The sequence below is a fragment of the Lepisosteus oculatus genome, chromosome 27, assembly GCF_040954835.1.
Source record: "Lepisosteus oculatus isolate fLepOcu1 chromosome 27, fLepOcu1.hap2, whole genome shotgun sequence".
NCBI lineage: Eukaryota > Metazoa > Chordata > Actinopteri > Semionotiformes > Lepisosteidae > Lepisosteus > Lepisosteus oculatus.
The window spans coordinates 488,750-513,998 of record NC_090722.1 but is presented as its reverse complement, the minus strand read 5'-3'; the positions used below and the strand labels follow the sequence as shown (position 1 = coordinate 513,998).

The 25,249-nt window shown below is 39.6% G+C and overlaps 1 protein-coding gene across 1 annotated transcript in view; it reads left to right on the top strand.

Moving 5' to 3' along the window:
- The window catches only part of LOC107075924 (immunoglobulin kappa light chain-like), a 44,780-nt gene extending 22,115 nt beyond the window's left edge, over positions 1-22,665 (top strand). The window contains exon 6 of the mRNA XM_069185259.1: positions 22,519-22,665. Within this exon, the coding sequence (XP_069041360.1) occupies positions 22,519-22,665 (147 nt within the window). The remainder of the gene's footprint in view (positions 1-22,518) is intronic.
- The last annotated feature ends 2,584 nt before the right edge of the window (positions 22,666-25,249 follow it).

The following is a 25,249-nucleotide window of genomic DNA, read 5'->3' as shown; positions in this document are numbered from 1 at the left end:
AAATTAATAAAATTAGGAAACAATTGCATTTTCTTACAAAATGATTTCACTAACATCACAATTCTTCATTGCTGTGTCAATATTTTGGAAAACTGAAGAAGTAAATAAATCTGCAATTGAAAAGACTCTCAAGTTTCAAGGTTCAACCCATCTTAGATACCTATGTATCTAAATTGTTGGAGCTACATCCTATTTGAGCATTGTTTTATGAATAGCTTAATAATAATAATCATAATAAACATTATTTTATATAGTGCCTTATAAGTAACATTTTAAACTGCTTTACAATGGGTGTAATGGGTGTAGTTAAAATGAAAGAAAGCATTGGAAACTCTACTAATCAGCCTTTCAATCATCCTGCCCAGGCTTTGTTAGATAATAATAATTGCTTACACTTATATGGTGCTTTTCTGGACACTCCACTCAAAGCGCCTTCCAGTTAATGGGGATCCCCTCCACCACCACCAATGTGCATCCCCACCTGAATGATACGACAGCAGCCACAGTGCACCAGAACGCTCACCACACATCAGCTATCAGTGGGGAGGGGAGCAGAGTGATTATCACGCAGGGGCTGACTGCGGAGGATGGAGATCCAATGCAGTGCCCTTGGTAGGGTTGGTGCAAGGCGTAGGCGAAGTTGGAGTAAACAGGCAGGGGTCCGAGTCCGGGAAGAAGGTCCTGGTTAAGCCTTTCGGTCTGGCCGTTGGATTCTGGATGATAGCTAGAGGTAAGAGAAACGTTGGAGCTCAAAGCAGAACAGAAGGCCTTCCAGAAGTGGGAGATAAACTGTTGATCCCGATCAGAGATGATGTCCTCCGGGATCCCGTGGAGATGAAAAACGTGCTGTACAAAGAGATTGGCCATTTGTTGAGCGGAGGACAAGGAGGAGCAGGGAACGAAATGAGCAGCCTTGGAAAACCTGTCGACGACGACCATAATCACTGTGTTGCCAAGACTCCTGGGAAGATCTTTGAGGAAATCCACAGCAATATGGGACCAAGGCCGCGTGGGTACTGGAAGAGGTGGGAGTAAGCCAGCCTTCCGGTGACGGGGTGTCTTGATCCGAGCGCAGATGGGACAGGCTTTCACGTTACCCGAAACATCAGCCTGTAAGGAGGGCCACCAGAAGTCCTCAGAGAGAAGTTCCAAAGTCCGGCGGGCGCCAGGATGACCCGCAAAACAAGAGTCATGAGCCCACTGGAGAACCTCAGAATGGACCCGATCAGTCACAAACAGCTTATCCGAAGGGCATGAGGGAGGTACAGGCTGGTCCTTGAGGGCATTTCGGACGATGTGCTTGATGTTGGGACAGATCGCCGCAATTATCTGATGAGGGGGTATGATGGTTTCGGGAGGGTGTTCGAGCTCCAGTGGATCAAACAGACAGGAAAGGGCATCCTCCTTGATATTCTTAGAGCCGGGGGTGTATGTGATGAAAAAGGCAAAACGTGCAAAAAATAGGGACCATCTGGCCTGGCGAGAATTGAGGCGCCGAGCAGACTGGAGATAGGAGAGGTTCTTATGGTCCGTAAGAATGGTGAACGGATCTTGGGCTCCCTCCAGCCAGTGCCTCCATTCTTCCAGGGCGAGCTTGATGGCCAAGAGCTCTCTGTCTCCCACAGCATAGTTTACCTCAGCAGGGGAGAGACGCCTGGAAAACAAGGCACAGGGATGGAGAGATGAGTTGTCCCCAGAGCACTGCGACAGAACTGCTCCAACGCCACGCGCCGATGCGTCAACCTCCAGAACGAAGGGCAGTGAGGGATCAGGGTGACGAAGGAGGGGAGCTGAAGTGAAGAGGTGTTTCAGGCGTAGAAAGGCACGATCAGCCTCATTGGTCCACTTGCCCAGAGTCGGACCCTTAAGAGTGAGGGCAGAGATGGGAGCGGCAACAGAGCTGAAATCACGAATGAAACGACGATAGAAGTTAGAGAATTCAAGGAAGCGCTGAACTTGCTTCCAGGGTTGGCCAGTCCCTAATGGCCTCCATCTTGGAGGGGTCCATCTCGATGCCCAGGGGAGAGATGACATAACCTAGAAATTGGACAGTGGAAACATGAAAAGAACACTTTTCCAGTTTGGCATAGAGACTGTTCTTAATAAGACGGGTGAGGACCTCCCTGACATGAATAACATGCTCCTGAAGGCTACTGGAAAAAATTAATATATCACCCAGATAGACGAGCGCATACTGGTGAATGATGTCCCTGAAGATGTCGTTCATAAAATTCTGAAAGACGGTCGGAGCGTTGGCAAGACCGGAAGGCATGACACGATATTCATAATAGCCGTGAGTGGTGATAAAAGCCGTCTTCCATTCGTCCCCCTCTCGAATCCAGATAAGGTTGTAAGAATCCTGCAGGTACAGTTTGGAAAAAATCTTTGTGCCATGAAGAGACTCCAGAGCAGCAGGAATGAGAGGCAGAGGATAACGATTCTTAACAGTAATGTCGTTCAGACCCCGGTAATCAACACACGGACGCAAAGAACCGTCCTTCTTGGTAATAAAAAAACTGGTGCAAGCAGGAGATGAGGACGGGCGGATGAAACCAAACTGCAGGGGTCCTGAATGTAGGTATCCAGTGCCTTGGTTTCCTGCACGGAGATGGGGTAAACACGCCCTCTAGATGGTAAGGCTCCGGGAACCAGATCAATAGCGCAATCATAAGGGCGATGAGGAGGAAGCGAAAGAGCTCTTGGTTTGCTAAAAGCAACGTGAAGATCGGCATACTCGGGGGGAATAAGTGGGGAGGTGACGTGAGAGAGATCTGAAGAACATGAGGTTTCGTGGGGAGCTGACAGCAGTGGGTTAGGCAGTGATCACTCCAGGCAGTGAGTTCCTTGTCGGGCCAGGAAATACGGGGATTGTGTAACTGTAGCCAGGGGAAACCGAGAATAAGTGGGAGAGAAGGAGAACAGAGGAGGAGAAGCTGAGTTCGCGGCTGGTGGGAAAACAATCCGGACGAAGGCTGAAGGCCATCCAGCATTGAGTCAGGTAAGTCTGACACATAGTCGGGGTGCCATCAAATCGGTCCGGTGTGGGAGGAGGCAGGGGAGTAGTGGAGGCAAGAGAGACTGGTGGCTGAATGGGATTAACGGGAGGGTAGGAAACGAGAGGCTGAGGAAGGGAGCTAGAGACCAGGTTAGTGAGATGTTGAACGTGACAGCGATGAAGCCAGTTCAGAGATGGGGATTATTAGGAGGCCATGATTAGTAAGGGCCAATGGGAAATTTGGCCAGGATGCTGGGGTAACACCCCTACTCTTTTTGAGAAATGCCCTGGGAATTTTAATGACCACAGAGAGTCAGGACCTCTGTTTTACTTCTCATTTGAAGGACAGCGCCTTTTTACAGTATAGTGTCCCTGTCACTATACTGGGGCATTAGGACCCACACAGACCGCAGGGTGAGTGCCCCCTGCTGGCCCCACTAACACCTCTTCCAGCATCAACCTTAGTTTTTCCCAGGAGGTTCTTCCATCCAAGTACTGACCAGGCTCACACCTGCTTAGCTTCAGTGGATTGCCAGTTGTGAGTTGCAGGGTGATATTTTGAATATTATCTCTGACATGAGGGGACAAAGACAAAAAGATATTTACAAAGAGTTTTGATTTTTGTGAGCGCTTATTGAATGGGGACAGCCCATAGCTCTAAAGCTGCACCCATTTAGTTAAAAAACTGCTTTACATCTGTAATTTACTTTGGTCTCAGCAGTTGTGAGTTATTATCATTCCCAGTGTAATTCCTCACAGCTACATCATTTGTACATCCCTCTCTTCTTGCATTTCATCTCTGCAGTTCTCCTGCACCCCATCTCTCCTCTGCTCACCCCTCAGTCCGCAGGAAATCCCAGTCTCATTGTCCTCTGGCCAGGAACACGCCTCTCAGCCAAGCCAAGCCAAGCCAAGTTTCACTCTACCCAAATACTCAAACACCCCAACATAATTCATTCTTCGGGAGAAAGTTTACCGAAGAAGAAGGTGCATGGATGCAATTTAGGAGTATTACCTGATCTTTGGGACAAAACCCCACCTCATACTCATCAACCCCAACCTGCTAAAAGAATGGGCACTGATATGAACTCTTTAACTCCTCCTGTGCTCCACAGCTCCGCTGTCCCTCTGGATTCTACTTCCCTATAGTGGAACCTTTCTTTGTGAGGTTGATAATAGGGGAATAGGGATGACCAGGATGCTAAAGTTACAGATTATTAAATTATAAATTATTCTGTATTAATTTGCAAACCCAACAAAGTGTTGTATTTGTTTCAACGATGCAGGAGGTGGATAATCTTTGACAGAGACATGTTGGATGTGTTGGGGAAGGCTCTGAGAGAACATGATAATGTCATTGAGATAAACCATCAGGAATTTGACCAGGTATTTGTATTGTCCGTTATCCATATTAAAGGCAGTCTTTCACACCTCACCCTCCCTAAAGAGATTATACGCCCCTTGCAGGTCAATTTTCATGAAGAAGGCCACACAGCTGCCTTTCTCTTGAACTTTTACATCAGCAGCTAGCCAGCAGTCCTATGTCCAGTCCAGGTTTGAGAGAGATAATAAAGACTTGCAAGGAATTTGTTAGGCATGGGATTTAGTAAAGACAGATGGATCCAGAGAGATTTTAGTCATCTTTCAGGTGTGTACTATATTCCTGGATTAGTTTGAATTCTCTTTAGTCTTTACCATGTATTAGATTAGATTAGTACTGTTTATATTTGGTAACTGGGTGCCAGAGGGCAAGGTGTGCCAGTAGTTCTCGAAAGAGACAGGGAACATGTATCTTCCAGGGTAGGGAAGAGTGGCTGTTGAAGGGTGAGCCTGGCTGAGTGTGCCAGAGGTCCATAGTAGGATTGGGACAGGTTGCTTCCAGGTAAAAGGAAGACCTGCCATGAATGGGAGAGTCTTGTTGAGTGTGTCACGGGTTCCAGGGAATGAGAGGAAATAATTAAATTGTATAAGAAGAGAAATTGAGAATTCGGGAGTTCATCAGGAATGTGTCTGTTCCAGTACTCTCAGTGGAATAGAGGACTGAAGAGTTGTTTAATGTAAGAAGAGGAACTGAAGATCTTTTGGGAATTCATCTCTGTGAAGAACTGTTTTTTGGGTCTGAGCAGGCTTCTCCGAAAGGGGACCATCAGTACATCTTTGGAGCCCAGAGGGATTCTGTAAGCAAACAGTGACAGATCACAGGAACACGCAGGCCTAAAGTGAATGATATGCTGAGTCAAGGATACAGATTGCAGCTCTGAGGTCAGCATTCATCACAATATTCTCTCATAGCCTTCATCTCTGGTTGAGAAATAGAAAAAAGGCGTACTCTATGTGGTGTTGCACCAGGCGGGAGTTCAGTCGTACTCTCAGTGAAGAGGAAGGGTTAAAGCTTTCTTTTGGGAGAACATATCAATTAAATTGTGGTAACAGGAGGGGTGAGAAGGCTAAGGCAGTGGGGACCCCAAGAATTTTGTTCTTTCATCTCCCAGTCCAGGTGTGGATTATTTAATTGAAGCTATGGAAAACTAAACACAAGAGAAGTAGTGATGCATAGAAACTGGAAAATTTTGCTGTATATGGTGCCTACCTGAAGAGCGAGGGAATCAGTTTTCTCTGTGATAACGCCAGAGCCAAGTGGTGCTCCATCAAGGGCTAGAACTTGATGGCACAGCAAACATGGCACCAAGGGAATTCCTAATTGCTCTGCCATGTTAGTGTTTATAAAGTTCCCCACAGTACCAGAGTCGATACATGTTGCTGTTTGCTGGACCACTGAAGGCATGCTGGCAAGGTAAGGCACATAAGAGAATGTGGGGAAGAAACTGAACCGTTCAGCAAACCCCTCCCCCCTTGGTCTGTTGAGTGAGGCCATATAAAATTTGGCCAGGACACCCCTACTCTTTTTGAGAAACACCCTGGGACTTTTAATGACCACAGAGAGTCAGGATCTCAATTTTAAATCTCAGCCAAAGGAAGGCGCCTTTTTACAGTATAGTGTTCCTGTCACCATAATGGGACATTAGGAACCACACAGACATCAGGGTGACCATCCCCTACTGGTCCGACTAACACCTCTTCCAGCAACAACCTTAGTTTTTCCAGGAGTCTCCCATCCAGGTATTGGACAGCCTCACAACTGCAGAGCTTCAGAAGGCTGCCAGCTGTGAGTTGCAAGGTGATATAGCAGCTGGATCAAGATATCTTCCTCCCTCCTGCAACACTCCATCCTCTTAACTCCAAAACTCCATGTGTTCAGCATTCTGCTCTGAAACTCCATTCTCCCTTTAAAAAAACGTCCTTCTTCCAAATTCCATGCACCTTGCATTCTTCCTCCTCCAGATCAGCCTCCTCTGAAACTCCCTTCCTCACTAAAATGGTGACCAACAATGGAGGTGAGCAAATTCAAAACGAGAAAATCTCATTAATAACTCAACAAACTTGGAACTAAATGTATGATACAAACGGTTGAGTGTGGTTCACATGTCTAGGAGAAGAAACATGCATTTCAGCACAAGAATCACAAGTACTGTGTACTTTCTTACACACAGTACACAAAGAGTATACATTACTAACCAGCTGAATCTATTGTTACAAATGAGGTGTTATGAAAATGGTGAAATATCAGAAATTAATCAAGCGGTTTAGTTAATAAGTAAAATAATTATTAGTAACTCCCAACTTGTAAGTGATTTCTCCAGGATATATCCTAGCCACTGGTATAATTAGAGGCAAGTGAATTATTTGTTCTCTGGCACAGCTTTGGTGAAAAGAGTAATAATCCAGGCACACTTAGTTAAACAAATGTTTATCAACAATGACAAATCAAACACTACACTACACACAACAAAACAAACAACTCACAAGTTGCTATAGTTACAGCATATACAGACAAGGCATTTTAGAGGCCTAATGTTCTAATCAACCTGAAAATGCTCCTGAAAAAAAACAGGAAAGGATTGTCTTTATTTACATTTTTGGACAAAAGGATATTTGATCATCATTTCAACAATACCGATAGATAAAGGTGATCTAATTTTAAAAAATAACATTGAAAAAAATACATATTGCACTAATTTGTACTATTTAAATCAACAGAAATGCAATTTCCTTGTGCAGAAAAAGTTATTACACCCCTACTTTATCATTGCATCAAATGCCTAAAATTAGAATCAGGTGCAAATGATAAGAACATCACTAAAGAGGAACTTGGAGGGCACTGCCTGATATAAACATCAGAAACCTGTGGTCTGGTTTGGTCTTAGCAATTGAGGTGTGTAGCTACATCATGCTAAGATCAAAAGAGCTCTCTGAGGCCCTGAGAAGAAAGACTGTTGATGCCTATAAATCTGGGAAGGGTTTTAAAGCCATTTCAAAGCAATTTGTAGTCAATCACTCCACTGTCCGAAAGATCATGTACAAATGGAGAAAATGTCAAACCACTGGCAATCGATCTAGGCCTGGTCCTCCAACAAAATTCAGAGCTGATCGAAAGATACTACAGTAAGTCTCCAAGAACTCCAGGATAACATCAAGGGATTTACAGGCAAGTCTTGCTTCAGTCAATGTCAAAATGCATGAGTCAACCAGCTGAAAGAGACTGCACAGCTTTGCCCTACATGCGAAGTCAGGAAGGATAAGCCTCTGCTCTCAAAAATAAATATAGATGCACGACTGAAGTTTGCTAGACAACACCTACAGTCGATGAAGATCAGGACTATTGAAACAATGTGCTCTGGATGGATGAGACAAGGGTAGAGCTGTTTGGTCACAATGCCAGATGTCATGTTTGGCGAAAACCAAAAACTACCTTTGACCAAAAGAACCTCATACCAACTGTAAAGCATTGGTGGAAACATTGTGGTTTGGGGCTGCTCCTCTGCCTCAGGGCCTGGCCAGATTACCATTATACAGTCAACCATAAATTTCACATCTTACCAGAGAGTACTTGAGGAGAATGTGAGGCCATCTGTCAAAAAGTTTAAGCTGAACCGTAAGTGGACCCTGCAACAGGACAATGACCCAAACTACTCAAGCTAATCCACAAAAGAATGTCTCAAAAAGACTAAATGGAGGGTTGTGGAATGGCCAAATGCCAAAATGCTGTGGGGGGACTTGAAGTGAGAAGTCCATGCAAGAGAGCCCTCAAACATCAAACAGTTGAAGGAGTTCTGTAAGTCGATGTAGGAGACTGATAGACAATTACAAGAAATGCCTACAAGAAGTAGGCAAAGGGGGCAACAACAGCTATTGAAGCTAATGGGTGTACTTATTTTTTCCACAGCAGACAATTGCATTTCTGACTTTTTTTTGTTGTTTGGATAGAAAAGCAGAAAAAGCAAGCTCTCTCTAGCAAGGTTCAATTACTCAGCACTAATCAGGTTTTGTATGGATGATCAAGATGTAGGGGTTCTCACCTGACGCTAAAATCAAGTTCTCACTCATCATGAACAACATATCAGTGACGGAATCCATAGTAAAATAGTTGTAAATAAAGAAATATGTAAGAGGAATACACAAAATTCCAAAGCAGCATAAAATATTTGCACAGTATCTTAGTAAATCGTATAAATCATGATAATAGTTTACATTTTTTAATAATCCGTCATCTTTTTATTAATTTTGTTCATTATTTTTTTACTATGAAACAAAGCTGCCTCCAGGGCAAAAGAAGCTTCTTAAATCATTGCCGTTGTGATATGGTCTGATTTAATAGTTCTGGGAAGAAGCAGAGATATGGGTGCATGTTTGCCACTTTGTGGTTTTGACACACAGAACCCAACAGAGTCTCTGAGATATGTGCCTTTGACAGTGTCAGTTTAGAAAACAACCAACTGTTTAGGTTTGACCTCAGCTCACCATATTATTCTTCCTGACTACTGACTGTGACTTAGCAACATAATAAAACAGCTCCAAATGAGAATGTGACAATGCAAATATACTGTATATATTTTGCTTACTTCACAGACATACTGTACTGTTCAATGTACTGTAGTGTCAGTCAACACCGTGATCTACTGTACAAAGAAAGAACTTTTAATGTACAGAAAGGGCTATTCCCAAACCAGACTGGCAACTCGCATATAACAGAAAGGCTGCAGGTCAGTTCTGGCACAAATACACACACTTCCTGCATTTAATCAACATCCCTTTGTTTCCTAGACAACCACTTCCTGAAGATATAGCAGCTCTAACCCCAGGGTGTCTGCCTGCCAAATGTCGGGCAATACGTATCTGTCAGCTTCTGTTCATAGCAATCAATCAAGGCTAGATATTTTGTATCAATAATAGCCTTTAAAACACGTCAGATTAGGTTAAATATGAAAGAATGCAAATCCATGTAATAGTCACCTACGTCAATTATTGTGTAAGTACAATTAAATGCTTCTATTTGACCATTAAATACAAAACATCACAGACATAGAGATATGCATATTTATTCTAAAATCATACACAGACAGAGGCCACACAATTAACGGGGTGGCTAATTAAGGTAATTTTGAAGTAATTTGGGTTTGCCACAGCAAAGGGTTTGAATACTTATGCAATCATGAGTTTTCCATTTTTTCTTTAACATGAATTATCTATTACCTTCTTTCTTTTTTTGCTTTGATTATGTAGAATAAGTTATGTATATTAAAACATGACCGCAACCTTAAAAAAAAACAAAATGTTAAATTTTGCGTGACACTGTATAACCTTTTGTTAATGTTAAATTATTTAAATCCTCTTTACTTTTTTTGTTGTTTATGTCTGATTTGGATTTTCAGAAGATGTTCATACTAACTGCTTGTCTCTTTGGGACATCAAAGAACAAAAAGGAGGAACACAGAATCGATGAGAAAGACAAGAATTACGTTTCAATTTTAACTTAATGTTTATTTAACTTGAACTTTTAATTCAAATTTTAATTCTAATTGCATTATGCTTAATTGATTTAAAGCTGATTACAGAGGTTTGTAAATTCTAAGTCCAAATCAAAAAGTTGTCTTCATATAGTAGTAGTTATCAAAATAGAAAATAGTTTAAACTAGAATAAATAAGGCTGGCAGGTGTAGTACAAGGACAACAGCATGTTTCTTGATTCTACTGCTAACATGTAATATGACAGGTCATTGGCAGGTTTTGAGATTTGTGTATAAACATTTACTTGACAGCCTACTTTTCTTACAGTTCAGTTGTTAATTGTTTGTTTTTTTCTTTTCCACAAAATATGACCTGATGCAAACTCACAAAGAGCCTCACCAAGCCTGCTGGTCCTGAAAGCAACTCTGTGGCCGCTAGTTATCTTTCCAACTGAGCTGTTAACTCCAGGTCCTAATTTACTGCTTTAATCAATCTGTTTCTTTTGTATACAGATTTTTGCACTCAGTGCTTGGTTTAAAAAATACCCAACTTCTAGTATATTGGTTCAATAACTTCAGCACATGTAACCAATTCCAACTTGTTTTATCAGAGATTGATCCTTTACAATGTATATCCATGTCAACAACTATTCACAAGTTATTATTTTTTTAAGAACAGACACAGGAAGGAAAGTCAATTCATGGTAAGTGTTAAGATGGTTCTGTGACTATACTATTGTACCTACAGATGCAGCCATTCAAAATGAGCGGTAAAAACCCGCGGTACAGTAACCAACACGCAGGGCACCGCGGTAAGTGATTGGCTGGCCAAAATGACCGACAGGGGCACTCGTGGTGCATTGGTTGGTAATGAAAAGATTTAATCATTTAATGTCTTTGCTGTGCACATTTCAATCCGCTTAGTTTTGAATATTTATATGGAATTTTACCACTAAAGGGAAATTTTAGTAGCTGAGCATAAAAAGAAGAGGAGCACAACGCATCTGAAGGTCATAAACGATATTAATTTTGGAACATAAACATACAGTATATAGCTGGTCTTGGTACTTTAAAGAAAAAAATACACACCAGTATTCCATTTCTCCCTAAACATTTTAAGCTTCGAAGTCTTTAACTAACGTGATACCGGAGTCAACAAGCATACTTTTAGAATTTGATTAAAAGGGAATATAATATGGGATCGCGTATCTAAAGAATTTAATAATGGTATGATTATATCCGTGTACTGCGACAGGGCTGTGTAGGGCTGTTTCGCCTACCTGTTCATGCAAGCTGTCTTGTAGCCTACTGCTCTAGGTGTGTGACTACTAACTGGCAGGTTGTGTGTTTGAATCCAGCTAGTGCTGGAATTTTCTTTTAACAAACATTTCTTCAAAAAAATAGAATAGCGATATTATGGACAATCAATTGACTTTTGTATTTCAAAATATCGCAACATGATCGATTCTAAGTCATTTTTGATAACAATGAATAGTCACCTTCTTCCCTTCTGACAGCAGTTCCTGCTTCTATTGTGTGTGTGTGCAACAGAGTAAATTTTTATAGAGAAATGGAGGCTGGACAGTGTGCTTTACAATATAAACATTTATATTGATTTAAATCGTGTTCTGATTTAAATCGCAAACGCGTGTTTAATAATCATAATGTTTTTTAATCATAATCAGGCTAATGCATTTCTACATTTTCTGTATGAACCAGCTTAGAGGTTCATACAGAAAGACAGCTTGTGTTTAAATTGAGTGTAAGGTAATTTATGCTTCTAAAGTCATGGTCAGCATTTATTATTGTACTGTGATGTAAACTTTTTCTGTGCCTAGTCACATTATTTTATAGCGTTTTTATTGCGTTATTAAATCCGGTGGCGCTGTGTGTTAGTTTCCTGACTCCCATTATTTAAACTGCGACACTGATCATTCATCTCTAAATAAACTTTATTTTATATAGCGTTTTAGGCGAATAGGTAATTAGATTGCTCATAAACCTAATTGCTTTTTCTACATAAACACAGCGTGATTGCTCTCTGAAAATGCTTTTCCTTTATTTTTAAAGTAGGCTCAGATTTCAAGTATAGATCGTATTATTATAAACTTTCTTGGAAAAATGTATTTTATGTAAACCATGTTTGCTATTAATTCATTTAGGGCTAAAATACGTTCATTGTCTTCCAATCGAGTCAAGTTGACATTGGAAGCCTGCCACACCCAGACTGTTAAACCAACGCATTAGCACGTCGCCAGTATTGGCTTTAGTATCCCCCCCCCCCCTCTCCCCTCAATTCAATTCAATTCAAGGTGTTTTATTTGCATGACAGATGGGTACAAGCAGTGTTGGGTATGTATATTGTAACGCTTACGGCAGACAGGCACTGTGTAAGAGCTGGCGCACCAGAGCAGCGCACCGAGGGAGCGTCTGCATTTCTAACTTAGTTTTTAAAATTAGTCAAGCAATATGAAGCATCTCCTTTTACTTAGTGCCTGAGCATAAAAAGAATAGGAGCATACTGCAATGCGTGTGAAGTCCATAAACGATATTAATTTTGGAACTTAAACATATAGTATATGGCTGGTCTCGGTACTTTAAAGAAAACATACACACCAGTATTCCATTTCCCCCTAAACATTTTAAGCATCGAAGTCTTTAACTAACGCGATACCGGAGTCAACAAGCATACTTTTAGAATTTGATTAAAAGGGAATCGCGTATCTCAAGAAATTAATAATGATATAATTATATTCACGTTGCGAAAGAACTACAACGCACATAAAAACTCCCTTGCTTTTAACAGAGCGTTCCATAATTTCTAACTACGAAAATGCCAGGTGAAAGGATTTGTAAACATATTTTGTTAAAGCAAGTCAGTTTTTTCCGCAACACATTAAAGACATTTTTCCAAGAAAGTTTAGCCTTTGTCACTAATGAAACCACTAATTAAAGACATAAATATAGAAATCTTAAGATTTGATTTATTTAATGTTGATAGCAGGATGAACTGTCAGGTTGAGCTGAGTGTATATTTTGTCGCAGAGTTGCTGCAAGATGTTAACAGTGAAAAAGGTATTTAGAAATAAGTTATTTCCAGATGAAAATTTTCAGAATAATTGCAAATCTAGCAGGATAGAGAAAGCACAGAAAACTGGCAGTTAGATTGATCAGATTAGTATGAAAAGTCATTTAGCAAAAGGTATGAGAAGAGTGACAAACTAGTATACTTTAGATCTTTTTTTCTGAACCAGGGAAAATCTGATCATGTTTCCCTATAACAATAATAAAACACTTTATTTGATATATCACCATTAAAGGTGGCATCTCAAAGCAATACAGTAGATGTAAAAACAGATAAAAGGACCACAGATTACAAAGTAAATGCATATAAGAAAGACAAGCAGTTAGAGGTGCTACCAAAATTAGAAAATGAAGCAGATACAGACACTAAGTCTTCTGAAAAGAAAGGTTCTGAGGTTAGATTTAAACTGGCCCTGGTGTGAGTGTGTTTGTGTCTGTCTGTCCTGTGATGGACTGGCGCTATGTCCAGGGTGTATTCTGCTTTGTGTCCGTCGCTTACTGGGATAGGCTCCAAATCCTCTGTACTGGATAAAGAGATTAGAAATGGATGGAAGTAAAGGCACTGTGTGGATGGAACTATACACAGTGTTAGAAACCCACTATGAAATGGCAGCATCTCACTGAGAATAAAACATTTTATAGTGCTGGCTTAAGGAAACAGCCTTTCCACCTCTCTTGCACATCAGTATCCATACCTAGTTATTTAAACAAATTGCCTCTAATTATTAACATCTTAATATGCTGGCTCTGTGGATCCGCATCAGCTATGTTTGCCCATTCCTTCAATTCATGTGCATCCAACACACAGTTCAACGCTAGCAACTACACAAAATCTAAAATATGAGTTCTACTTGCCACTTACAATACCAACAGTACCAGCTAACTTTAGTAGTGACATTTTCATGGATCTTTTTAACAATAAAATTTACAACATCAGACTTCAGACACAATTAAACAGGCCTCAAAAAAGTCTGGTACAAACATTTTCAGCATGGAATAAACCGTTACTTTAATGGTATAAACCTTAAATGGATTCATATTCTCAATAAGATTTGGTGCTCAGTAACATGACTTAGAAAATGACAGAAGACATACGTATCATGCTAATCCTTCTATTTTTCATAATCGTAAACTCCTTAAGGCAGTTACATTTTCTCTGTTCTGACCTGGAGTTACAGAGAAATTTAAATTCTAATTAGAGATTTGTAATGAGGAAAGTCATACCAATCACTCATACAGTACCAGGATTTGCAATTACAATACAAATACTTTCTTTCTGTATGTGTTTATTTTGCAGTTTGAGTCTATGGCATTCCTTTGGGGGTCTATACTCCAAGGCATGACTTTTTTATGTATAAACATCAGTATTTACTGCTATTAATTACTGTACGATTTATAGTTGAAATCTGAGCCTAGATATAAAGTTAGATATAAAGTTAAAATCTCGACAAAGCAATGTAGGAAATACAGAGAAAATAAATCCTTTCTGACATCTAAAATCAGTTTCAATCAAGGTCTCTAAAACGAACAAGAAAAAGAGGATTTTCGGAGGGCAATTACGCTGTGTTTATATAGAAAAAGTGATTTATGAGCAATCTAATTTCTTGTTCGTTTAAAACAGTGAAATGTCAGCTGCAAAAGATCGCACCAGAAACAGCACTCTCTCTGCCTGTCATAGACGTTCAGGAAAGGCTGAATGAAGTCATGTCAAGTACAATAATTCGGAGATCAATAATAACAGTTGTAGGACAGTATATAAGGAGGATAAGGATTTTGAAGTTGACTCGAAATCTGATAGGTAACCAGTGCAAGGACTTGAAAACAGGTGTAATGCATCCCTGATAGGATTCTTGCTGTCATATTCTGAACATATTGAAGATTGGTCAGTGTGGATTTAATTTCCCCAGTGAACAGGATGTGCATTTATTAATTCTAGAAAAAAAGCCTTTCTTGATTTCTCTAGTTCTTAGTTTCTCTAGTTCCCTTTAAAATAAACTATTATTCCACAATGCAGAGTATTACATGGCCAGTATTTACACATGATATTTGTGATTTAAAGAAATTAACACAAGCAGCTTTTGGAGATTTAAGTGTTGGCTGAGTTATTGCAGGATAAAAGACTAGAGATGTTGGCAAGAAGAAGATAATTTGCGGAAAGCTGAGGAATACACTTATAACAAGAACACTTCCTAATGGGGTTAGGCATACTTTTGATGAAGATGATGAAGTTAACAGACTATATGTTTACATAGATACTGAAATAAGGATTGTATTTTAGATTATGTGTAGTTGCTGGCATTGAACTGTGTGTTGGATGCACATGAATTGAAGGAATGGGCAAACATAGCTGATGCGGATCCACAGAGCCAGCATATTAAGATGTTTATAATTAGAGGCAATTTGTTTAAATAACTAGGTATGGATACTGATGTGCAAGAGAGGTGGAAAGGCTGTTTCCTTAAGCCAGCACTATAAAATGTTTTATTCTCAGTGAGATGCTGCCATTTCATAGTGGGTTTCTAACACTGTGTATAGTTCCATCCACACAGTGCCTTTACTTCCATTTCTAATCTCTTTATCCAGTACAGAGGATTTGGAGCCTATCCCAGTAAGCAACGGACACAAGGCAGAATACACCCTGGACATAGCGCCAGTCCATCACAGGACAGACAGACACAAACACACACACACCAGGGCCAGTTTTCCCATAAACCAATTAACTTACCAGTATGTTTTGGAGTGCGAGAGGGAGTCATATCACACATATGGAGAAAAACCATGTAACCCAGAGAGAACATGTAAACCCCACACACACAGGATGGCAGGAATTGAACCTAGGACCCCAGTGCTGCAAGATAGCAATGCCAACCACTTTGCCACCATTATAAATGGATGGATATATTAGTTATCTTTCTAGTTCACAGGTTTGCATGCATAATTTAATTTTGAAAGCCACTGAGACATCAGGTACTACTGTTGTATTTATGAAAAAGAAACAAAACAAAAAACATACTAACAACTGTGCCATCCTACTCCTTAGTTAATACATTTTATTATTCATAAACAGTTAACATTGTTAGCAAAATATTTTGAATTATATTTAACCCTATTTTTTCTTTAGTTTTGTATTTAACTTATTATATGATAGTCAGACTTAATGTATATTTGAACAATGAAAATATATTTTTACAAGATTTTACATTAAGCACTTAAAATGAATATGGTTAATAATAGTAAACTGTAACATGCTGTAACAAGATCGGTTAAACTGCGAAGAAAATGCTTTCAGAGAAAATGTTTCAGGTGTGAAGAACATAGATCTCCAATGCAATTTCAACCAAACCTGTTCCCACACACCCTGCCCCCACTACCATTAGAATATACACAAAGCACTCAAATCATTCGAGCTAATGATCAGGTGACCCGAGAGAGAGCGAGAGACACCAAGGGGTGCGGAACTATTTACATGGAAAACGAGCGATCTCCCCAGACTGTCCGCCCGTTTCACTGTTACCTGGATACCTCTTTATTTAGAACTCACTAACACTGATTTTTAGTTTAGAAGGATTCAAGTAGGGATTTAGATGAAAGGCAGCGACCTTAATCAAGCCCAAATCATAATTGAACCCATTCAGAGCCTACATTACATTTTAGTGTTTCATTCTGAGCAGAAGACCCTCACACCTGAAGAAGGGGGAAGTGTTTTTCGCTAGAAATCTCACCTGCTTCTACTTTACAACCGGAGTGCTGGCTGTGACGAATTAAACCGGTTTTACAGGTTTCAATCACAGACCATGTGACATGGGAGTCAGGAAACGAACACACAGCGCCACCGGATTCGATAATGCTATAAAAACGCTATAAAATAATGTGACTAGGCACAGAAAAAGTTTACAGCACAGTACAATAATATATGCTGACCATGACTTTAGAAGCATAAATTGCCTTACACTCAATTTAAACACAAGCTGTCTTTAGCCCTCTAAGCTGGTTCATACAGAAATGTAGAGATCCAGGCTCAGAACACACAGCTTCATTAGCGAATACATATGCAGGACAACTAGAGAAGACGTTTTACAGAGGATGGATTTTTAGAAACATCCCATCAGTGACATCACTGAAGTCAACTCCTAGGTACTGTAACTGTCGTGTGGATAGTTTCACAAGAATCAGACAAAGGTTTAAGCATCGCTTGTTCTAGATAAAACTGCAAAAAAAAAACAACAACCCATAATGTACTTCTTTGCGGCTGTTTGCCCAAATCATATATTCACAACGTGAAATCTAGAAAATAATATTACGTAACCAAAATCCGCAATATGGAAACAGAACCTGTGTAATTGTTGATAGATGATGTACTCGTAAAATTTTTTCAAGACGAACTACAACATTTAAAAAATGACTTGTATGTACTTGATATCTCTAATCAATCCACGGGTCCCAGCACAAAACGAAACTAAAACGCATACTGTTTCGCGCTTCTTATTAGTTGCTCAAAAGTAATTTGACCGTATGAAATGCATAATATAAACCTAGAAACATATACGTGAGCAGTACTTAAGCACTGTAGTATCGGTGTTAAGACATACCTCTCAAATACTGTAAATCAAGTTAAAAATATCTCAAGACCGATTCTGGTCATAATGAAACCATGTTTCGTGTATGTTTTCTTTAAAGTACCGAGACCAGCCATATACTGTATGTTTATGTTCCAAAATTAATATCGTTTATGGCCTTCACACACGTTGCAGTATGCTCCTATTCTTTTTATGCTCAGCTACTAAGATTTCCCTTCAGTGGTAAAATTAGATATGAATATTCAATACTTAAACGGGCACAGTTAAGACATTAAATATACATATACATACTGTATACAGTACAGTTTGCATACGGTAATATGTTTATGTTCCTAAATCAATCTCTTTTATGAGCATGTGAAAGGCATGGTGAATCACTGTACTTTGCATGATTGGAAACAAATGCGTGATTGCGAAATGCTGTGGTGTTACTTTTACAAAGACGGTCAATGAAAAAAAGAATGTTGACCAGGGCAATACTTTGAGTTTACACTTACAGCTTGTCCAAGGTCATTCATTATTAATACTATTAGTAATATCTTCGTTAAAGACTTTGATGGCAAACTCAAAACATGAGAGGTTGAGCTTTATTAGCTCCACCTTGCGGAAATTCTGGATACTATTATTTTGCTTGCTGTATTATACAGTAGGAGAATTTACGGTAACTCGCGGTATTTACCGGTAACTCGCGGTATTTACCGGTAACTCGCGATAGACTGCGTACAGCGTACCGCAAAATAATATGGTATCGCCCGCGCATTTTGAATGGCTGCATCTGTATAGTATCCTATACTATAGGTGTTATATATTATAATTTAGTATAGTACCTATAATAAGTATAGGTACTATACTAACTATACTGTTGGTGTTCTGTTCAAGAGACAAGCAGATATCCAGAGTCATGTTCTAGTACTAATTGTACTCTGTGGAATGTGTAGAAACCATTGTCACTGGAGAGGAGTAGCACCCATTGATGGTGAGTTGTTCATGTAGTGCCCAGTAATGAGAGAGATATGTTGTCATATATCTGGTTATGGAATTTGAGTCATACCAGAAAAATGCTTATCTGGCCATTCCTAAAGGAATAATATGCATGGGTAAAGGAAAAAGTAGGTCTTACCTACATTTATTACAGAATTTTTGTTCCAGCAAGAACACTAATCCATGCAGTGTGTGTATATACAGTACTTTGATACATTTAGAAATCCAGAAAGCCCTTAATATTTCTCATAGCAGATGACTGGTTTCAAAGTGTTGGTAGTCAACAGTCATTAAAAGTGTTACAACTGAAAATGGTTACAATTGAAAACTGTTACAAATCCTATTTTTTTTCCTTTTGCAAGTGTTTCTGAACAATAAAATAAATGTAAAAGTGAGTTGATTGTTCATAAGATAAAACAGGATTGATAATACAATAAAGATAAAGTAATCATGATACAGTAAATGAATGTTTCAAACTGGCATTGTAAGAGGCAACCAACATACAGTAGATCTAAAAAGGTAAGGATATTTACCTTTTTAGAATTCCATAAATAACGAGGATAGTAAATAAAGCTAAAGTATATTGTTTGCCATGGTATGGCATGGCTTCTGGAAAGCTTTTGAATAAAATTCCTCAGAAAAAAATGTAAATCTCAGATTAAAAGCCATAATCCATTGCAATGCATGCTCATTGATTTAGTACTGGTTAACAAACACAAATGAGGGGAACATACTGTAAGGTAAATTAATGCAGTGATGTGCTACATGGAGCTGTTTTGGGCGAGTTGCACTTTCTAGTCTATACTAATGATTTAGATTTTACTATAGGTAAGCCTCTGGACTCATGACTGATAGGTTGTGGGTTTGAGTCCCCAGTGCAGACACTGCTGTCAGGAACTTTACCCCAGTTGCTCCAGTCCACCAGCTGTAGAAGTGGGGGCTACGGCTGTTGTAAAGTAATTCCTGTAATGGATCGGCTTTCTTTTTGCCTTAGTCTACTTAATGCAACAGAACCCCGGATGGGTTTTGGCATGATGAGCTGTTTCTCTAGTATGAACTTTACCTTTTATAATGAGCAACCTAGTTAAATCTTCACATGAAACAAAACTAAGCAGAATGAAAAAACACTAAGTAGTCCACACTCATAATAAGAAAATACACTGCAAGTATCACATGGCTGATTCACATTTGCAGGAACTGCCTTCCTTAACCTACTGTTCTCTTCTTAGTTTGTTATTTTGTTAACTTGTTTGTAAAGTCCCAATGGTTGCTGGCCTGTATGGATATGAAATGTGGTTACGTAATAATGTATACAGATTTATCTACTGTAGCATACTCCTCAACACACAACAATATTGTGCTCATTTGAACCTAACACAAACACAAATAAAACATAACATCACTGTCACGCCCAGTACACCTAGAGGGTGCTCTACTTTCCTCCTGTTCCTAGTTCCCTGTGATTATTCTTGTCTTTCTGGTGTGTCTTGTTGTGTAGCCTATTTATTTCCTGCTTCTGCTCTGCTACTCGCTCAGCATTGATGTTCGGATGTCCTGAAACCTGCCTAGCACCAGGTCGCCCCATGTCTGCTACCTGAGGGCATAGGTTTCTATACGGCATTTCCTGAACAGCTGAGCCATGGGCTAACCCCCTTCTCGCCGCTACGCATAGGGTCTTTTTGCTCTCCTGTCATTCCACGTTTCGACCTTTCCGACATCCCCGACAATCACAAACAAAAAAATAAAACTTCAGGAAGTGTTCAAAAAGAGCAACAAGAATGATTCTTGGTCACAAGCAATTGTCATATACAAATAGGTTAAGGCATCTGTTACTAGCTGGGGCAAAGAATAGGAATGTACTGAGGAGGAATAAATGAAATGTGGCGGGCCTTCTAGAGTAAAATTAAATAAGTCATCTTTGCAGCACATTTATTTCTGACAGCTTTTTACTTTCTTTGCCAGCTTAGGCTGTCTCGCTTTCAGATTCGAGGAGTGTGGTCTTAAGATCTCTTTTCAGCTACAACACACACACCAGTCAAGAAGGTGAAATTCTTTAAATTTTCAGGGTCTGGTTGAAGAGCTCGACCAGCCTGTGAGATTAAAGGTGGTAAACTGAATTTGGACAGTTTATGACTGACGGTGGTCCTACCTATCTGGGATATAAATTGGGGTCCCCTGTTATGTGAGGAATCCCAACTCTAGTGAAAGCCTTGAACAGCTCCTCTCATATCCACTCAGCAGATATTGTTCTAAAGAGGGATTATGTAAGGCTACCATCGGACATAGTCCAAGATAACTAACACAAACTGGTTCCCAATCAGTTTGTGATGGGCTGATTGGCTGGTGGGTTGATGGGCCAGTCTTACCAATATGCTGAAATAAGGTCAAAGCTAAAAGTACAAGTGGGACATATTGTCCTCCTGCTAGTTTGCTGGCATGTGAGACAGGTGGTGCACCATTTCTCCACCTACTCCACCTCTACTTTTATCTTAGGCCAGTAAAACCCGACAACAATTTGGTCCAAAATCTTGTCTTTCGCTGTTTGTCCAGCTGTCAGTATCAAGTGGGCGGTGGAGAAAGCTAGCTGTTGGTGGCTCCTGGCAACTAATAACTGTTTCACTGTTTGGACTGTTTGCATGTACTGTATAGATAAGTGGCTTTCACATTTTCACACACATTTTCACTATCTCTGCAATAAACCTTTCCCTGCTTAATCTTTTACATTTCTCTCTAGAATGCTGTTTGTAGCACAGCTTATATGTATGAATGTTTTCCTCTTTTCTCACACTCACATTTTATTTCTCTCTCTATAAAAGCCATTTTAGATGAGTAAAGTGTGTTGCTCTCTTTGCAACTCTTCCTTTTCTTATTCCTTTATTTATGCAATCATGTGTATGAGAAATGTTCACTGTTTGGACTGTTCAAGCTCCTTGATGACAACAAATGCACACATTTGAGGCTATGAATCATAGTTACTCCCTTAGTTTTCCAGATTTTTTATCTCAGATTTCGCTCAGACCTTCATATTGTACTTATATAGTACAATATATAGTGTCATGAGATGGTCATTTATCTTCTCATCACATGGCTCATCTGTTATGACAAAAGGCCTATTGCCTTCTCTGTTTGACTTTCTTCTCGTCTTAAATCTGCCCCCTTAATAGTGAAATTCAAAATAAGCTTTATTCACCTGACATTACAGATGTATTTTCAAAGAACAGTATTTGTCAAGATCGAACAGTTTTACAGAATAGTATCAGTGTTTACAGTATGTCACAGCATACAATATAATACACTACTGAGGTATACAATAAGAGTACAATATGATATAGTACAAATCTGCACTTTATGGTACAATGCAATATACTGTAGCAGGAGTGGTCAACCCAGTCCAGGGAAACCACAGTCCAGCCAGTCTTAAATCATCCATTTTTAAATACTTGAGACATCAAAAAGTGTAATCAATTTAGTGTTAATTGGTTCAAATAATCAGGAATGACTGGTCTATAGCCCTTGACCAGTACTGAGTGTTAACAATTTCAATTCAATCAATATAAACAAACTACTTAATTGAACATACTACCTACTAGTGGATAAAATGAAATTGTTCCAGGTATTTAGAGGATCTTGATTTTAGCTAGGGCTTAAAAACCTGCTGGATTCTGGCTGCCCAGGACACCACTGCTTTATATCTTAATACAATATAGTAAGTCCCTCCCATAATCTTGTAAAAACTTAACATCCCTCACTCTGGATTACACAGGTATGTTCCCCCTCCATTTTGTGTAGGAACTAACTTTGCAAACAGCACCGGCAACCTTCCAGCCACAGGCACAGATCCTTAGCCACAGTGCCACAAATAATAGTATCGAGTTTACATTTTTGTGAGTAATTTTTGTACGTGCCTTATAAAGCTCATGTGTGAAGGGCAAGGATATATAGATCGTTCATGATTAAAGTGCTTCATTGCTTCATCATTAATTCATAGAACAGGAGGATCCATGCCCTTTCATTTGACTTTATTTCCCCTTCTTAGGCTCCCTCTCCTGTGAGATCTCACTGTCACAGGCTGGAACTAGGCCTGATGTCGTTCCGGCACCTGGGGCAGGGGCTGCCGTCAAGCCCCTCGATATCTCGGAAACCTTCATCTACGATCTTCACCAGGCAGTGGCGGCAGAAGTAATGGCCACAGGGCAGTCTCCAGAGCTTCCTGTGCAGCTGCCCACAAAACAGACATCTGCGGATCTGCGTGGAGAAGCGTGGCGTCACCACTGGCATGCTGTGGTCAGAGTGGTTTTCTGTACTGCAAAGACACAAACATGACTCTCCTCAGCCACTGTTGTACATTTTGGCATTTTATGTCACACAACATGTTGTGCTCCACCCACCCCTTCTGCTCCGAGATTGTGAAGCATTCTCTGATGTTGACCTTTAGTATAACGCAATTTTCTCTGCTTGTCAAACTGTATTTTATCTCCATTCAGGTGAATGCTTTGCTGTACTTTCCTTTACTATATTCTTCACTGTTTTTCCCCTCAGCTTGTAACTGCTGAAAAGACCAGCTCTGACAACAAAGGCAGAGAAAGAATGCCGGTTTCTCAGAACTGCAAGATGCGGCCACCTGAAATTCAAACACACCCCTTCTAATGGCCCCTGGTTATGAGCTTAATAGCCTTGAGGTCACTTGCTCTTTATGTTTAATAACTGTTCAATATACAAACAACTTCTTGTGTAGAATACAGTGTTAAATGTATTTATTGCAAATGTAACAATTTTCAAACTTACTTATTTTTTAATACATCTTCCCTTTGATAATTACTTGTGGGCAACTACAGGTAACCACAGAACTGTTTCAATTTTCTGTCAAAAACCTTTTAATGTGTATAGAAAATTATTACATTTAAATAGTACATTTAATTGTGGCTATTTTTTATGGTTATCCTTAACATAATGACTTACCACTTTATTAAAAAAGTACATATAAACTATTATTACTGTGTATAAATATTTTTAGCAGTAAATATTGCTTGTTTTTACTTTTAGAAGTATGTTTAGTGTTTTGGTAAATGTAAAATTAAAATTACAAAAGGTGAATTTATATCAATATTTTTCAGTGACAATTTTTGAGTGAGTGCAAAGGAATACTTTGTGGGGTGCTCTTCACCCAGTCCAAAGAAATGCTGATAAGTTAATCGGCCTCTGAGAAGACTGGCTCTGGTATGAGTGTGTGTGTGTGTGCTTGTGTCTGTGTGCCCGGTGTCCAGGGTGTATCCTGCCTTGTACCCATTTCTGGACAAGCTCCAGCTCCCCCATGACTCTGCACTTGACACAGTGGTTAGAAAAAGGAAGGATGGATGTTTGATATGAAATACAGAACACTGGTTACTACTGTGGGCAATACTTAATCCTACAACTATGATGCTACTCAAAGCATTTCATAATGAAATATTTTTTACCAAAAATATCAGGTTAAAGATACTCAAATAGACCATACTGGTATACTATATTTCACATCGATCCATACATAGATCAAAACAAATTTGATACAGCAAACATTACTGATAAAGAATAATACTGCAGCAATATAGCTAACATAAAGTAAACCCACATTTAATGCCATCATCGAATTATATAAAAAAAAATAAAGCAATGAAACTACGCATAAAAGAGAGAGCGAGAGAGTACTTTAAAAACAGAACTGTGAGCACAGGAGGAAGTTCGTGGGGGTCAGATTTTCCCATGTGGCATGACTCACAGAGACGAGTCAGAATAAAGATGATACCAAAGGGGTCACCCGGGTGTGTTTTTTCTCTGTGAACCTCCTCCCAGTGCAAATACGTCGTGGCATAATAACATTTTCGTAATCACGACACGTGGGAATCTAATGGGAAATATGAATATGAAACAAAAAATGAAAACGGATGGATCACTTCGTATTTCAAATGCGATGAAATCCTTCTCAATGTGTACTGTATGTGCTGTGTAATGTATTTTTGTCACCGTGCAACTGTTTTACGTACAGAAGTTAACAGTAGTGTTAAATGTAACTTTTCTATATTTTATACTGTTCTGCCATTGTGAACCAATAATTTTATATACTATATGTAGGTAGCCCTCGACAAAGCGTCAAACGCATAAATAAATGTAACCGATAACCTGTTGGGTGAACGCACGGTTATATCCGCTTCGAGTAATATCCTGAAACCTGTTTGCATCTACGATGATTTGTATCCCCTACAGAAATCACGTTGCCCTCCTGATACCAACACGAAGGAAGCTGTGGTTAATTGACCATCTTTATAATGCGTTTACAACGTAACACACATCTTGCAAAAAAGGAACAGGGTATATTTAGACATTTTACAAACAACGAAGCAGTGGTGTTGTTGTTGTTATAAAAATATCTGTGGATCTCGCATTATTTTGAATCCATGTAGAGGTAATCACGAGTCCGTACAGGAGTGTAGCTGAATACGGTGAGAAACAGACACCATCGAAACACTCTCACCCTGTACCTGTCTTCTTCAGGCACCAGCCGCTCGCTCGGGCTGCAGCAGCGGCCCAGAGCGCACAGCATCTTCCAGCAGTCCTGCACTCTCGCCTTCATTCCTCCCCGCTCTCCTCGCAAACTGTAAGATAAAAAGCCTGGTGATTTTAAAGAGGGACAAACAGAAGTATTTATAGCCCCTTTGTCGATTTTCGCTTTCATCAACATGAAGCCATATGCACTACCCAAGCTAGCTTGTCTGACATTTTATCTAGCGTTG